Consider the following 16,636-nt stretch of genomic DNA (forward strand, 5'->3'; position numbering starts at 1 on the left):
ACCCTCTACATTAATATCATTCTTCCTCTTTCCCTTCATCTTCTTTTATTTTTGTCTCTTCTTATTCACATCCTTTTACTATAAATTTGTCACTATTTCTTCTATTCTATGCATAGTTTTCCCTCACAAAAAAAAGGTTCCCTCTCTCTCTCTCTCTCTCTCTCTCTCTCTCTCTCTCTAATTTTTTTGGTGGATTTTATTTATTTATTTTTTCTTGCATCTCTACTTTAGGTTGATAATTTTTTATATTCTTTAAAACTCTATTTTGGGTTAATGCGATTTAGTTTTGTTTTTTAAATTGTGATTTAGTTATTTTTTTTTAAATTGTTGTTGTTTTTATTTTTATTTTTTATTTTCTTTGATTGTTAAATGTTATTCTATTGTGTTATAAAGAATTAAATATAGCATATAAAAATATAATATTACTCTATTACATAGCATGATTTGGATAATTTGGTATGTATTCTGTTACATAGCATGATTTTTTATAGTTCTCAATTTAGATGTTAAACTATGAGACTTTACTAATTTTTGTTTATTTTCTAATCCTTTGTGGTGGACAAAGTACTCTTAATAGTTATATTAGAAGTACTTTATAATGCCATTTATTTAAAGAAAAGCAAGGGTTAGACAAACGAAAATAATTGGATAGGTGACAAATTTTAACTTTTGCAATTTTATTTTTATTATTATTATTTTATAACAATGCATGTATAAAAATTTAATTCTTAGATTTTGCTAATAATTTTTTATTTGATAATATGTTTTAGGCGGCCGAAATTATAATTTCTACAAAGAAAATAACCTTAATAGATTATCAAAAACAAAATTTTACGATTTAGATTGTTCCTATATTACATTTATGATTTTTCCTATAATAAATAAACATATAATTACGAAATACATTACTCATTATTAGATTAGTTTAAATTGTAAAAAAAAATTTAATAAAACCACCATAAAAATAATTATCACGCACAACGCGCGGGTTTGCGGCTAGTGTATTATAAAAGTTGAATCTCACAAGTAGTGGTGTATACAACAATAACAAGTTGCACAGTCTTCTATCTATTTAGAATTAATTGGACAAATGGTGGCACATGACAAGTAGTAATTTGTCAATAACGCATTACATTTGACATGTAGCAATACTTTTAGTTATAAAATATACTCATTTATTTGAATCAATCCTAAATTTAACGTATTTACTCCTAAAAAAACCTCTCATTTTACCACTTCTTAACTTTTAAACTCAATAAAAGGCCTTCAATTATAATGTCCATATATTTCATTCCTATAATTCGATATTGTCATGATGCACAACATTATTTAGCAAATTGTACAAAAATAAAATAGTTTACTAAAAAATTAATGGCAAAGAGAGGTTGTGGGAAAATAGTTTACTAGAAAGTTATTTTCGGTGTGAAGAAAGTTAAGTAATCCTAAACGTTATGTGAGTACGTCTCTCAATCTAGAATATTTGTGTCTATGTAAGAAAACATATTCATAATACTTAGTTGAAGCACAGCAATATCATTGTAGCCATGGCTGTTCTTTTCAAACTCTTTCTTCTTTCTTGCTTCGTTACTTCTGCTACTTCATCCTTAGCTACCACTAGTCCCACCAATGCAAAACCTAAGCGATTGGTCACCAAACTCATTCACCATAACTCAATTTACTCTCCATACTACAACCCTAAGGACACCATAGCAGGCCGAGCTAGACATGCCATAGACAGTTCAAAAGCTCGTTTTGACTACATATGGAAGAAGATTCAAGGGATTTCTCTAGACACAGATGATGTGCGCTCTGGCGTTATTGCTGAGAGTAGGCGTACAGGGTTTCTGGCAAATATATCCATTGGTTCACCTCCTGTTCCACAGCTCCTAGTTATGGACACAGGTAGTAGTCTATCGTGGACTCAATGTCGGCCTTGCACTCCCTGTTTTTTCCAAGCTCTTCCAATTTTTAATCCTCCCAAGTCTTCCACTTATCGTTTAGTACCTTGTGATTCTCCTAATTGCAATCGTCAAGTTCCCGGTATTATTTGTCGAGCTCCACGTTGCGGCTTTGAACTACGATACGGTGATGGCACCACTGTATCTGGGTTTGTGAGCACTGAAAAGATCACCTTTGAGACTTCTGATGAAGGAATAACATCGGTACCCAATTTAGTTTTTGGTTGTGGAACTAACGTGGTTAATAATCTGGGTACTTTGGGTGGCCAAACTAGTGGATTACTTGGTCTTGGCGCTGAGGTGATATCAATGGCGAATCAACTGGGTTCTAAATTCTCTTACTGCTTTGGATCTATATGGGATCCTCACTATATTCATAATCAATTGATTTTTGGAGAAGGAGCAAAAACAGAAGGCATTACTACCTTTCTTGATATTATTGGTAGCTTTTACTATGTAAGGTTAGAGAGTATCAGTGTGGGTGAGAAAATGCTAGATATTTCGCCCCAAGTGTTTGAATTGTATGAAGACGGCACACGTGGAGTCATTATTGATTCAGGGGCAACACTTACTTATCTACCAAAAGCTGCGTTTGATCCACTTAAAGATGAAGTACTAAGTTTGATGAATGGCATTGTAAAATTCATCGGAACGCAACATTCAAGTCCTTGCTTCAAGGGGCTTATTGATCGTGACCTTGTTGGGTTTCCAGTAGTTACCTTTAACTTTGCAAATGGGGTTGACTTGGCTTTAGATGTAAAGAGCTTTTTTTACATGGCAGGTCCAAACGCCTTTTGCATGGCTATGGCTCCGACTACTGAAGCCAACTTGACAATAATTGGAGTAATGGCTCAACAAAGTTATAATATTGCCTATAATCTTGCTCAGAGTTCAATTTCTATCCAGCGGATTGACTGTGCACTCTTAGAGTGAGATGTTATTTATATTTCAAAATTTTTGAAATTTTCTAGAATAAGATCTCCGCTAAAAGTATAGTATTGACGTGTGGAAGAACATCCTTTATCCACACTGAAAAACAATTGCCTGTACAGTGTGTATGGAAGAAGCTAAAGGTACGTTTGATACAATGTAATGATAATTACTGTGTAATAAAAATAAGTATTACAATGAATAATAAAAGCTGGAATGGAATAATAATTCCTATTCAACTATTTCGTGATGACACATGAATAAGGTAGTGGAATGGTATCATATTTAGAGCCGGTTTGTTTAGGTGTATTGAGGGACAAAAACGTGCGTTTAGCAAATCATGAAAATCTTGATATGTTTGGCTGGGCAAAATTTGTGGGATTGTGTTTTTGAATATGCAGATTTTCGCGTTTCAGGAAAGGCAATTTTCCATTATGATTTCAAAATCACGCAATTTGCAAATTGTGATACCACTATATATATATATATATATATATATTTTGGCTGAAAATCGGAAATACCCTCTGGCTCCATGCTTATCCTCAGTCTGCTTCCTTCACCATATATATCTCCTCAGTCCTTTGCCTTTAAACTCATTAGTTTCACAAGGATTGGCTCTCTTCTTTGTTTTTGCTCTGCGTTGTTCTTCATCGCAATTCTAGGTAACTATTCTCCATTACCCATCTTTGAATTTATGATATATATTTTGGCTTTTGGCATGTTGGTTTACACTATTTGAACTCAAAATATTAGAATTTAGAGATTTGTTGTTGTTGCTGCTACTGGTAAAAGCTCTCTCTGTCTCACAAATAGCCCTCCATGGTTTTGTTGTTCTATGTAAGGTTGAATTTATTCAACCATCTAATTGGCTTTATTCCGTGCCAAATTTGCTTGTAATTCAGCATTTAGTAACCCTGTATTTAGGTGGGTTTGATGTAAGGGTTGTGAGTGAGATAGAGTGAAGTTTGCTTAAGAGTGTGCAAGAAAACAGAGACTCGCGGCTGGGACTCGCGGGTGACTCGCGGCTGCAAGCCGCCAGAAGCAGCACACGTGTCAAGCATGCTGGAAGATGAACAGTCATGCTAGCTGGAGCACTACAGGACAAAACAGGACAACTGGCCATACGGTTATCTCGCGACTTAGTTAAGCCGCGAGGTCAAGCCGCGAGCCACCCCTGTTTTGTAAAACCTGACGTTTCACATTCCTCTCCCACTCCAGTATAAATACTCCTATTACCCACGATTGAAAGAGAGCTTCCAGAGAGAATTTTGAGAGAGAAACCCTAAAGAAAAACAAGATTGATTCACACACAATCTATACCTTAGAGACTCTTCAAATTCCTCAACTCTCTTCCTCTCCATTGTCAAATCCTTGAGAGGCATTATACCAAATCAGGTTCTCACCATCATCATCATTGTGAGACTGCTGTTTGGATTTCTGGGAAGCAGTTAGGAAGGAACCAATCTTCATTGGTTGATGCTACGGTCTAGTAGCGGAATCCGAGAAGCTAGAAAAGAAAAAGGTTCGACGCAACCTCGTTGGAGCAAGAAGCTTGGAGGGCTTAGGTGCACTGGGTAGATTAGGCTTGAAGGGTCTATTGCTGTCCTTGTATCCCAACTGTATTTTCTAGTGGATTGTTTACCGCTTGGAGGGCGGCAGAGAGGTTTTACGCCGAGGGCTTCGGTTTCCTCTTCGATAACACATCGCGTGTTGTCTTTGTGTTTGCATCTTCCTTCCTCTCTATCTTTGCCTTTTCATTATCTGCTGTGGTTTTATTTTGTTATGGCTTAGATAGTTTTTAACCAATTTCATATTATAGCATATGTTAAGTTTCCGCACACTAGTTGTTTGACATATTGCTTGAATTGGTTAAGTTGTAATTTGGGGGTCTAAACGTTCAAAGGTGTTTTGTACACGTTTTTGAACTTTCAATTGGTATCAGAGCGGGTACACTGATATTGGTTTCATTACCATTGTGTGATCCTTGACTCCCTTTTGAGATGGATAGGTCTCAATCCCTAAATGCACCTCCATATTTTGATGGTAGTAATTATGCTTTTTGGAAGGTTCGCATGAGAGCTTTTCTGTGTTCTATTGATGAATCCGTTTGGGATGCTGTTGAGATTGGTTGGACCAAACCAGAGGCAGCCAAATCCACATGGGATAAGGCAGCACTTGCTGCATCTAATGCTAACAGTAAAGCACTTAATGCTATTTTCTGTGGTGTGTCTCCAGATGAATTTCACAGGATTTCTCATATTACCGTGGCCAAAGAAGCATGGGAGATTTTGGAAACTACCTATGAAGGCACGAAGAAAGTGAAAGACACCAAGTTACAAATGCTGACCACCCGGTTTGAGGAGCTCAAAATGAGTGAGGATGAGTCTTTTGACTCTTTCTATGGGAAGCTAAATGAGGTGGTCGTCAGCAAGTTCAACTTGGGGGAGAAAACGGAGGATTCAAAGATTGTAAGGAAGATCCTTCGATCATTGCCGGAAAGTTTTCGTGCTAAAGTGACAGCGATTGAAGAGAGTAAGAACCTTGATGACATCAAAGTACAGGAGCTGGTTGGTTCTCTGCAGACTTATGAGATGTCGCTGCCCAATCAACGGAAGAATAAATCTCTTGCTCTAAAGACCATTAATGAGAAGGTGGATGATCAAGACTCATCGGGAGAAGATGTGGTTGACAAAGATGTTGCATATCTTGTCAAAAATTTCAGAAAGTTTTTGAAATTCAAAAATAATGGCAAATTTGATGATAAAAGAAAATTCCAAAGTTCTGGAAGGGAGAAAAGGGATTTCAAAAAGAAAGATGGAAAAGAATCCCAACCCACACAAGGTGTCACTTGTTTCGAATGTAATGGGCATGGACACTTTAAGAAGGAATGTCCAAATTATTTGAAATCAAAAGGTAAAGTGTATGCCACGACCTTGAGTGACTCGGATTTGTCTGACTCAGAATCTGGAGAGAGCTGTGATGAAGAGGGGAACTATTCGGCTTTTATGACTATTGCTCATGTTGAGTCTTCAGATGAGTTGAATCTGCTTGTACGAGACCTTGGAGAACATAGTGATGATGAATCACTAGGAATTGTTGAAAAATCGGATGCTGAAGAAGATGGACGCACAGCAAATCTTCAGGAGAATTATAACTCACTCTTGGAGAAGTCGGGGGAGTACACAAGGGTGGCCAAGGCTGCTGTGAGAAAAATGAAGAAGGTTGAGGAGGACTACAAAAGTCTCCTAATCCGATATAGGGAGGCCAAATGTGAGATAGAAACACTGAATGGTGAGTTGTCCGAAACTTATACAAAAGTAAGATTTCTTGAGACTGAGGTTGTGCAAGCAAATGCTAAAGTAGAGAGGGTCACCACCAAGAAGCTAGATGATGTTATCTCATCTCAAAAGAGCTTTTCAGACAAATCCGGATTGGGATATACCGGAGGAGGTAGTTCATCTGGAAATGTCACTAAAGAAGTGAAGTTTGTAAAGGCCAAAGATCCAGTTGTAGCTAACCTTACTGGTGAGAAGCTCGAGGTGGAGGAGAAGAAGAATTTGGTGAACCAACGGATGTTAAATCCTCGGAATCAGTCTGTAGGTAGGTCTGAATCCCGTGCCAAGTCACGTCCATGACCACAAAGAGGTCCTAGAGGAACTTATGTGTGCCACTATTGCGGACTTCAAGGGCATACTCGACCAAATTGCCAAAAGCTGAGAGCAAAGAATAGTGCAACTCCTCAAAGGTCAGGAGGACCTAGAAATGATAGAAGAATTTGGGCTGGAGATCAATCTAGAGATTAGAATGTTGATCCCGGAATGCTGAACGTGATGAAGATGATTGGTGCATTCACCAACTGCTTGGAAAGCTTCTCACGAAGGTTTGAAAGCCCTAACTCTCGTACCCAATCCTATAAGGAAATCACCTCAAACGCAAGTGACGTGTGGGTGAATAAGGGTACTCATGCATAAGCATTAAAACATGTCCATGCATTAATACTTCCTATACTTTGTGACAATGTTTGTTTGGTTTGCTTGCTGTTTTTGATGTTGGTTGTTTGTTTGTCTACTTGTGCATATTTTTAATTTTGTCTTTCTAATCTTTTTGCTTCTTGTGTCAAAAATCCAAAAATCACATAAAAAATTTGGAAAATAAAAAAGCTTGATTGACTTTGTTGAGTTTTTGTCTCAAAACTCGTTTTGCCTTGTACCTTTGTGCTAATGGCTTTGTGCATTTTCGAGCATTACTTGTTTTCATGCACTCATATCTATATGGGAGAAATCTTGAAATCGTTGTGATTGTTGTAAATAGATCTTCAAACTTGTCATGAATGATTAGTGAATGGTTATGTTGATCTTGAGACATGCATAGACTTGTGTCTATATATCTTCCCACTATTTTTTTTGTTTTGCTAAAAAGAGCTCACCAAATGTAAATCTCCAAATGAAAAGAGATATTGAACTGCAAAAGCCTGTCGCATATTCTAGTATTTGACTAGGAAAAAGGGTAAGCGACATTATATTAAAGTGAAAGTTTATTCAAAAAGCCAAAGGCTTATTCATTAAAGTGAAATATCAAATATCACTCTCTCAATGAGAGGTGATTGACTCAAAAGATCAAAAAGATCAAATGTTATGATTGTAAGTGGAGTCAAATGTAAAGCTCCAAATTATATTATCAAGTTTTGTGGGAGGTCATATATACATTCTTCTATAATTGAGATGGGTCACCTGATCTAGTGCTAATTGTGTATGTCTTGGTTGAATTGATCATTGAAGCTTCACATTAGACTAAGGACTATCTCATTATTGATATCCACACACACAACACACAAGTTTATGTTCAAAATAATGCCACATTCATTTGTGTGATTGTACTTGATAAAATGTGTTTTCCACATGCTCAATCTTTGTTAAATCAAGCACAAAAAGATTTTTGAGTGTTTTAGGTGTTTTTGGAAAGTATTTTGTTTAAAAATCTGAAAATTTCAAAAATCCAGTTTTGCCCTGTTTTGGCGGCTCAGTCGCGGGTATGTCAAGTCGCGAGCCTCAGTCGCGTCTCTGCAGGTAATGTTTGGCGACTTGTTCGCAAGTGGAAGGTCCAGTCGCGAGGTTACTCAGAGATTTTCGCGGCTCAGCTTGCGACTCACTCGCGGGTAGACCTTCCAGTCGCGAAAAACACTTAGAAAAATTTTTCAAATTTTTGTTCTTGTGTGTTTTGGCGGCTTGAGCTGGCGACTGTGTGGCGACTTAATCAAGTCGCGAAAATCGCGTGTTTGACAGAAACAGGAGCAGTTTTTAAACCTCTTTTCAGTTTTTCCCTCGAACCTTTGTAACTGTTCATCTTCTCTCTAAACTTTCTCCTTTCCAAACACTCTGTGAATCCATTTTCAAACCTCATTGGTGCTTCATTTCTTATCCAAATCATCAAGAAAAGGTATGGGTTTTTGCTTTCTCTACCTCATTTTCCCTTTTCCTGGATATTTCTGCTACTGTTTGGATTGATATTGTGTTCGAAATTCTTCTATCTTGTGTAATGGGTATGGCGTGTCTTGTTCGATATTGTTCTCATCTGTTTTCATGTTGAGCGGTCACAATGTGATTTTCATTGTTCTGATATTTGCCTCTTATTGAGTCTGAAAATCTTTTCTTAAATGGGTTTGGTGTCTATTTGACTTACTCATTTCACTTGCTTGAGTATTGATGTTGGTGTTCGGTATTGGTTGCTGAGTTTTTATGATAGCATAATGTATGTCTCTCAACCATGTGCTCTAGTATGAATGATTGGTTTCTTCATGTTGAAATATTTTCCCTTGCTCATATCTCTGGTGGAGTGTTTTATGTTATCTGCTCTAAATGTTCGAATGCTGTATCTGTTTGCATATCATGGTCATGATAACCTGTCTCATTGACAGTTTTGTCAGGTGTGTTGTCTCTCTATGTCTTTGTGCACTATCACCATTTTGATACACCTGTTATTTTGTGTTTCTTTGTATTATTGGAAGTTTGGTTGGGTCTGCACTATCTTCAGTTTGTGTTTATATATTGAAATTTTGTTTACACTGAATCATGTTGACATTTATCTTGTGTGGTATTGTTGTTTGGTTCTTTGCTGTGGGCCTGTTCTCTTGCAGATGTCTCGTCGATCTTCCAGGGGTAAAGACATTGTTGCTGACGAACCAGCAACACCAGTTGCTAAAAGGACTCGTCTATCATCTCAGGCATCTCAAGATCCCAATGAGGATAGGTTCAGACTTCCGCTTAACTCACACGACTACTCAAACGTGTTTGACAAGTCAACCACTATAGTGGAACGGGTGGTAGAGTTCAACACCTTAGGAACCACTTTCATCCCTCGAATCTTTGAGAAACGAGATTGGGCAAACTTGTTCGGGAATTTTGATGATCCAATGGATGAGCTGGTCAAAGAATGCTTCTCCAATGCAATTGATCTTGGACCTGAACTCGTTTTCTGGGTCAGAGGAACAGAGTTTAGTGTTACCCCAGACTCCATCGCAGATCTTCTCGGCATCACCAGACCTCAGAATGTGAATATAACTCCTTACGATGAACGAAATCCAGAAGTTGGAGAAATTTTACAAATCCTAGGATACGATCATGAAGTGTCTAGTGCAGGAACCTCCATCAGCACCGCAAAGTTTGCACCTGAGCTGACCACACTGAAGTTGATCATGTTCACCAATCTCTACCCACTGTCCAACACTACATTCATCAATCTTGGGAGAGCTCTGTTTCTTTGTGACCTTATTACAGGAGCCCCCATTGATATATGTGCTCACATCTACTACATCTTGAGGAAGACCGCGTGTCGATCTACAGCTCGAGGAGTCATTCCATTTTGCAGTCTCATCATGAAGCTCATTCTTCGTGAAGGCATTATTCCTCCTGCAGATGGAAAAATGTTGACTCATCAACGTCCCATTTCCTTGTTCACTCTTCAAGCTAGCAGAAGTCACTCCTCTAAATCACCAAGGAGTGCTCACATCTCTCCGGTTACTCCATCTGCCCCTGACTCAGAAACACCTGCACATACCACATCTACATCACGTGCTGTTCCTGAAGCTTCACCGGCTAGTATTCCGCAAGCACAGACTGCTCCTCATACTGATAGAGTCGGCAGTATACTTGAGCATATTCAGAAACGCGTTGATGAGCTTGTGGCACTTCTCTACTCCACAAACAACCATGTCCAAATGCGTCTCGAGACTATGGAGAATCAGTTAGATGATATTCAACGAAAGTTAGACGAGAGCCTTTAGCTATTCGTGACAAAAAGGGGGAGAGCATTTAGTAAGGGGGAGAAAAGTTCAAAGGGAAGTGTGCATAGTGATAGGGGGAGTACACACATACTTTTGTCATACTTTTGTTTTTAGTCTTATCCTCTAAACTTATGGTTTTAGGTTTATGTTTGTTGGGTACTGTTTAATGTTTTTATGGGTTTGTTACACTGTGTTTTGGTGTATAGCTGTTTCTAACTCTTAACCTATACTCTTGGTTTAAACTTTAATATATTTTGATGATGTTATTCAGGATGTTTTGTGGTTTGTACCCATGTGCTTTTGTAAGCTTTTAGGGTTTATGTTTTATGCATAGTTTGTAGGCTATATGGTTTGTACCTTGCTTAGTGCAGCCTTTATGCTATGTTGAAATCAGTACTTTTATCTAAATGTTCTGCATTTTGGTTTATGTACTGTCACTCTTGTGCTCTTGTAGGATTGTTCTTAGATGCATATGCCTTGTGTGATATGCATTGGTTGAGTGTTGAGCATACAAGTGTCTTGCCTTGTGCTTGTTAACTTGTATGTCCTTGTGTTCATTCCAAGTGTGAATGAGCACTGTGATCACTACCTTGTGGTGTTCACTTGGTTGATCAAGCCATGGTTTGTTTCTTAACTCCATCTTTGCTTGATCACATATTGCCTGTTTCATATGCATTTATAATTTTCTGCTTACAATGATCATGGTGTATTGTTGTGTTTCAGGAGTATTGTGTTCATATGATTCAAGTGCTTCACAGCTTCTAGAGTTAGGTGTGAGTGAGTTTTGTTCAACTGTTCCCAACTCACATGTTAAGTCTAGAGTCTGTTTTAGGGTTTTGTCACGGAATAGCCAAAGGGGGAGATTGTAAGGTTGAATTTATTCAACCATCTAATTGGCTTTATTCCGTGCCAAATTTGCTTGTAATTCAGCATTTAGTAACCCTGTATTTAGGTGGGTTTGATGTAAGGGTTGTGAGTGAGATAGAGTGAAGTTTGCTCAAGAGTGTGCAAGAAAACAGAGACTCGCGGTTGGGACTCGCAGGTGACTTGCGGCTGCAAGCCGCCAGAAGCAGCACACGTGCCAAGCATGCTGGAAGATGAACAGTCATGCTAGCTGGAGCACTACAGGACAAAACAGGACAACTGGCCATACGGTTATCTCGCGACTGGATCTCGCGACTTAGTCAAGCCGCGAGGTCAAGCCGCGAGCCACCCCTGTTTTGTAAAACCTGACGTTTTACATTCCTCTCCCACTCCAGTATAAATACCCCTATTACCCACGATTGAAAGAGAGCTTCCAGAGAGAATTTTGAGAGAGAAACCCTAAAGAAAAACAAGATTGATTCACACACAATCTATACCTTAGAGACTCTTCAAATTCCTCAACTCTCTTCCTCTCCATTGTCAAATCCTTAAGAGGCATTATACCAAACCAGATTCTCACCATCATCATCATTGTGAGACTGCTGTTTGGATTTCTGGGAAGCAGTTAGGAAGGAACCAATCTTCATTGGTTGATGCTACGGTCTAGTAGCGGAATCCGGGAAGCTAGAAAAGAAATAGGTTCGGCGCAACCTCGTTGGAGCAAGAAGCTTGGAGGGCTTAGGTGCACTGGGTAGATTAGGCTTGGAGGGTCTATTGCTGTCCTTGTATCCCAACTGTATTTTCTAGTGGATTGTTTATCGCTTGGAGGGCGGCGGAGAGGTTTTACGCCGAGGGCTTCGGTTTCCTCTTCGATAACACATCGCGTGTTGTCTTTGTGTTTGCATCTTCCTTCCTCTCTATCTTTGCCTTTTCATTATCTGCTGTGGTTTTATTTTGTTATGGCTTAGATAGTTTTTAACCAATTTCATATTATAGCATATGTTAAGTTTCCGCACACTAGTTGTTTGACATATTGCTTGAATTGGTTAAGTTGTAATTTGGGGGTCTAAACGTTCAAAGGTGTTTTGTACACGTTTTTGAACTTTCATTGTATAATGTCTCTATTAACTAACTTTGATGCCATGGAATTTCTGCCATAACTTTTCATCCTTTTTGAAATGCATGGGATAATGGCCATGTATTTTGTTTGTCCTTCCTTAATTATGTGGCTGTAGTGATATAAGGTATCAAGATTGTGCTAGTCTCTTTTAAAGAACATCTATTTTGTGGAACAAAATATTCTCCTTAAAACTTGATGTGATTTCTAATATTGAGCTTGCCAATTGTAAGTGACTATACAACCAGAATTTCTTTTATGAAGTGCATGTTTGTCTAATAAGCGTGATTCTTACAGTTGTAGATTTTTCTTTGCTTAAGATTGTGCATCTTTGAGATATATAATTGTTTGCATAATGTAGTATATCCATTAGGAATAACCAGTAGAGTTTGTTCAATATATTTGTAATGTATGTTTCACCACAAGTAATATCTCCAAGAATAGTTTTTCTTTTCTTCCATTGCATGATTACATTCAAATCTAGGAATTCTTGTTTGATTAATTGGTTGAAACTGTTTGATTCTTTGTGGCTGTAGAACTTACCTAGGAAACTTCTACTATGCAATTTTTTCATGGGTTTGGTTGTAGAACTTGCTGTATTTGGATGAACATTAATATTAACAAACTTATGTTTTATTTAGATGGGTAAGCCATCCCAAAATAGCTCAAATGTTAGAGCTCAATGGCCATCAAGAGTAACAACTATCTTTTGTGAAGCTTGTGTGGATGAGGTATTTAAGGGTAATTGACCTAATACCCACTTTAGTTAAAAGGGTTGGACAAATATTATAGCAACTTTTGAAAAGAAAACTGGAAAGGAATATCCTAGGGTTAAGTATAAGCATAAATGGGATAGTTTGAAGAAAGATTGGGTACTTTGGAATAAGTTGAAGGGAAGTGAAACTGGATTGGGATGGGAAAGTATGCACGAGAGCTTTTTTGTAGTCTTTAGATGAGAAAGTGTGGCAAGCTATTGAGATAGGCTGGACCAAGTAGAAGGAAGCGCCGGTCGATTGGGATGATGCCAAGATCAAGGTAGCAAACTTCAAAAGCAAAGCGTTGAATGCCTTATTTAGTGCAGTCACCAATGAGGAGTTCAAGAAGATATCCTCCACTGAAATTGCTAAGGAAGCATGGACCATCCTTCAGACAACTTATGAGGGAACAAAGGCTGTTAAGGATTCAAAGCTTTAGAGGCTCACTATAAGCTTTGAAGAGATTAAGATGGAGGAGGATGAGTCGTTCGAGGAGTTCTATGCCAAGCTTAAGGACATAGTGAACTCAACTTTCAATTTTGGGGAAACCATTCCTAAACCCAAGATTGTGAGAAAGGTGCTCAGATCTTTACCTAAGAGATTCCATGCCAAGATTACGGTAATCGAGGAATCAAAGGACATTGACAAGATTCCTTTTACAGAGTTGGTTGGAAATTTGTAGACCTACGAGTTAGGGTTGTCTAAGATTGGCAAGACGGGTAAAGGTAAGAGCATGGCACTGAAGATCAAGAGCAGTGAGACAAATTAGTCTTCAGATGATGAAGATTCTAAGATGAAGTCCTACACCACCAGGCAGTTTAAGAAGTTTATGAAGAATGCCAATGGAAAGGGCTTCAACAAGGACCGTAAGCAATCTAGTTCTTCTCAGTTCAAGATCCAAGACAAAGGGAAGAAGGATGCAAGGGATGGTGGTCAGTACACGGTTCCTGTAGGACCTAAGTGCTTTGAGTGTCAAGACTTCGGTCACATGAAACAAGAGTGTCCTACATATCTCAAGAACATTGGGAAGAGCAAGGCATTTGCTGCTACCTTGAGCAACACCGAGCTTGAGGATGATTCCGACAATGAGGATGACGGAAACTTGAATGCCTTCACTGCCACTGTCAATCCTACTGATGGGATTGTTGAAGATGTGGTTGAAGAAGAGGAATTGGTGGAGTCTAAGTTTGAGAAGATAGATGATCAAGATGATATCCATACAACCTATGAGAAATTATACAAGCTTTCTGAGAAACATGAGAAACTTACAGGCTGACCACCAAGAAGCTCAGTGATGTGGAACTTGATTGTGAAGAGCTTTCCACAAAGTTTGATGAGGCTAATCAGACTATTGGAGCATTGAGGTTCGAGAACAATTTCTTAGCTGAGAAGACCAAGAAGCTTGAAGAGGAGCTGTTTCAAGTCAAAGCTCAATTGGAGAGGACTTTAAGTGCAAAGCTTGACGAGATGCTCAGCCTTCAGAAATTTGCTTCTAATCGAACAGGTTTAGGGTATGGTTTCTCTTCCTCTAATACTGCTTCTATTAGTACTACTATTTTTGTTCCTCTTAGCAATAATGTTGAAATTGAGAACAATGATGTTAAAACTGATTTAGCTAGTGAAACTTAAACAAAGGAAAATCTATCTTAGGAGCACCCCATAAGCAAGATAAGAAGGAAGCTAAGAACCCTAGGGCTAAGAAGGCTAACTCTTAAAAGCCTAAACAAAAGAAACAACATCTCTGTCATTATTGTGGAGTTGCTAGTCATACTCAACCAAATTGCTATAAGTAGCTTGCCATTCAACAGATTAATGACATGATAGCATTTGCAAGCCAGAATCAGCTTCAATGCTCTCTTGCTCCCTTTGGAGATCTTCTCAAAGCCCTCATGTTCCTTTTGAACTTGAACGTTTTTAATTCTTCCCCCTCACCGCCGGTTCAAAGGTTTAATCAAAGGAAAGGTTTTTCCAGGGTGTGGAAGGAAAAGGGCTCCAAGTGATTCTATCACTTTTCTCTTTCTCTCTTCTTGTTTTTATGTGTGCATTACTTGTGTGTTTTGCTTTCAAATTTTGAGTCAGTCTAATTTTTATACTTTGCATTGTTTAACATGTTTTTGTTTGTTTTCAGTTTTGATTTTTTTTTTTAATATGAAAGTTAAAAAAATTGAAAAATCTGAAAAATACAAAAACATTGTGTGTTATGCGTACATTGGTACTTGTGTACCTTGGATGGCCATTGAAATAAAGTTTTCTAAACCTTGTATCTCTTGTAACTTAGATGAGCATTTCTATGCACAACTAAGCCAGTGAACTTTGTGGCTTGTGTTTGTGATGAGTAAGATTACGTAATTTTTTATACTTAACACTCATATCACTTTTTTTAACGGGAAAGACTAGAAAATCTTAAGAGAAAGGCATAAATAACCATCTTACCACTGTTGCCCGCCAATCATAATATGACACTTGTATGCTTTGGCATAGTAAAAGTGCAGTGTCAATGACATTTGTGTGCTTCGGCATAGCAAAATTGGAATGTCAAATGCTTACCATCATTGAGTATTTCTTTTCTCTCTCTTATATGCCTATGCACGATTTGCTTAAAAAGAAAAAAATATGCAAAGAAAACTAAAAAGCAAAAAGATAAAAAATGCTTTTAAATATGGTTGCAAGCGTGTATTCTAGGAGATGTGGGAGTTATAGGATGTACCTTGAAGGTGATAGTCCCCATCAAACAGTTATGATTGTGTGTGAGTTAAAGTGATTTTCTCATATCTCAAATCGTCATAACATGTATACACTTATGCAATCTTACGATGTTTTTCACACAAAACACATAATATTCTTTGCTACTTTTGATACATGTGCAGGTTCAATATGATTTGGTCATCACAAGGTTTTACATGTGTTAATATATGCTCACTAAACTGTGTTAACTTGTTTTTGAAATATAAAATTGGTTAGACTTGTTTAGTGTGTGTGTGTGTGTTTTTGGGATCATTGTGCTTAAATTTTTTGTTGAGAGATGATTTTGAGAGTTTAAAATGTTGATTGGATCTTTGGTTGAGTTGCATGCTTGATTGCATTCATGTCTGTGTTTTTCTCTACTCAAAAAACTGTTTTTAAAAGCTAGCTCGACACCTCCTCGACACATTCTCGACACTTGGCTATCTATCGAGCTCTTAAGGTCTTTTCTTATCGCAATCTCGACAGATCCTCGACAGGTGGTGGATTGAACAAGAAAGTTCCTGGACCCTCGATAGCTTCTCGACAGCTGGTGGATCGGTCGAGCTTGTTTTCTTGTGTCTTTGCTTTGTTTCTCAACACCTTCTCTACAGCTGCATCTGTCAACGTTGTTTTTCTGGACACCTTCCTCGACAGATGGCTCGACACCTCTCGACACCTCTATCTGTCGAGAATTACTAAGGAGCTATATATTTGTTCTTTGCAATTTAGTTCTCATTTCTTCGATCTCTCTCAACCTGTCCGCACCTGTTCATCTCTTAAACACTATCTCTCTCACTCCAAACCTCTTCCCAAGTGTTTTTTTTTTTTTCAAGCTTTTTCAAGTTTTCCTTCACTTGGTAAGCTTCTAATCTCCTTCATTTACATGCATTTCATGTTTTGAAACCTAAGTTTTGGGGTTTTTGAAAAATTTTGGGGTTTTTCAAAATTGATAAGTTATTGTTGAAATTTTGGGATGAGTTTTTACTTAAATGAGTTTAAAATCTCATAC

General features: G+C 37.9%; 1 protein-coding gene across 1 annotated transcript; it reads left to right on the plus strand.

The window, feature by feature from the left end:
- The first annotated feature begins 1,544 nt into the window (after positions 1-1,544).
- Positions 1,545-2,891, plus strand: LOC115961817 (aspartic proteinase CDR1-like). The gene has a single exon (XM_031080730.1). It carries the CDS (start codon positions 1,545-1,547, stop codon positions 2,889-2,891), a length of 1,347 nt encoding a protein of 448 aa, XP_030936590.1.
- Positions 2,892-16,636: the final 13,745 nt, after the last annotated feature.

Source organism: Quercus lobata, chromosome 9 (genome assembly GCF_001633185.2).
Source record: "Quercus lobata isolate SW786 chromosome 9, ValleyOak3.0 Primary Assembly, whole genome shotgun sequence".
In the NCBI taxonomy this organism is placed as follows: domain Eukaryota; kingdom Viridiplantae; phylum Streptophyta; class Magnoliopsida; order Fagales; family Fagaceae; genus Quercus; species Quercus lobata.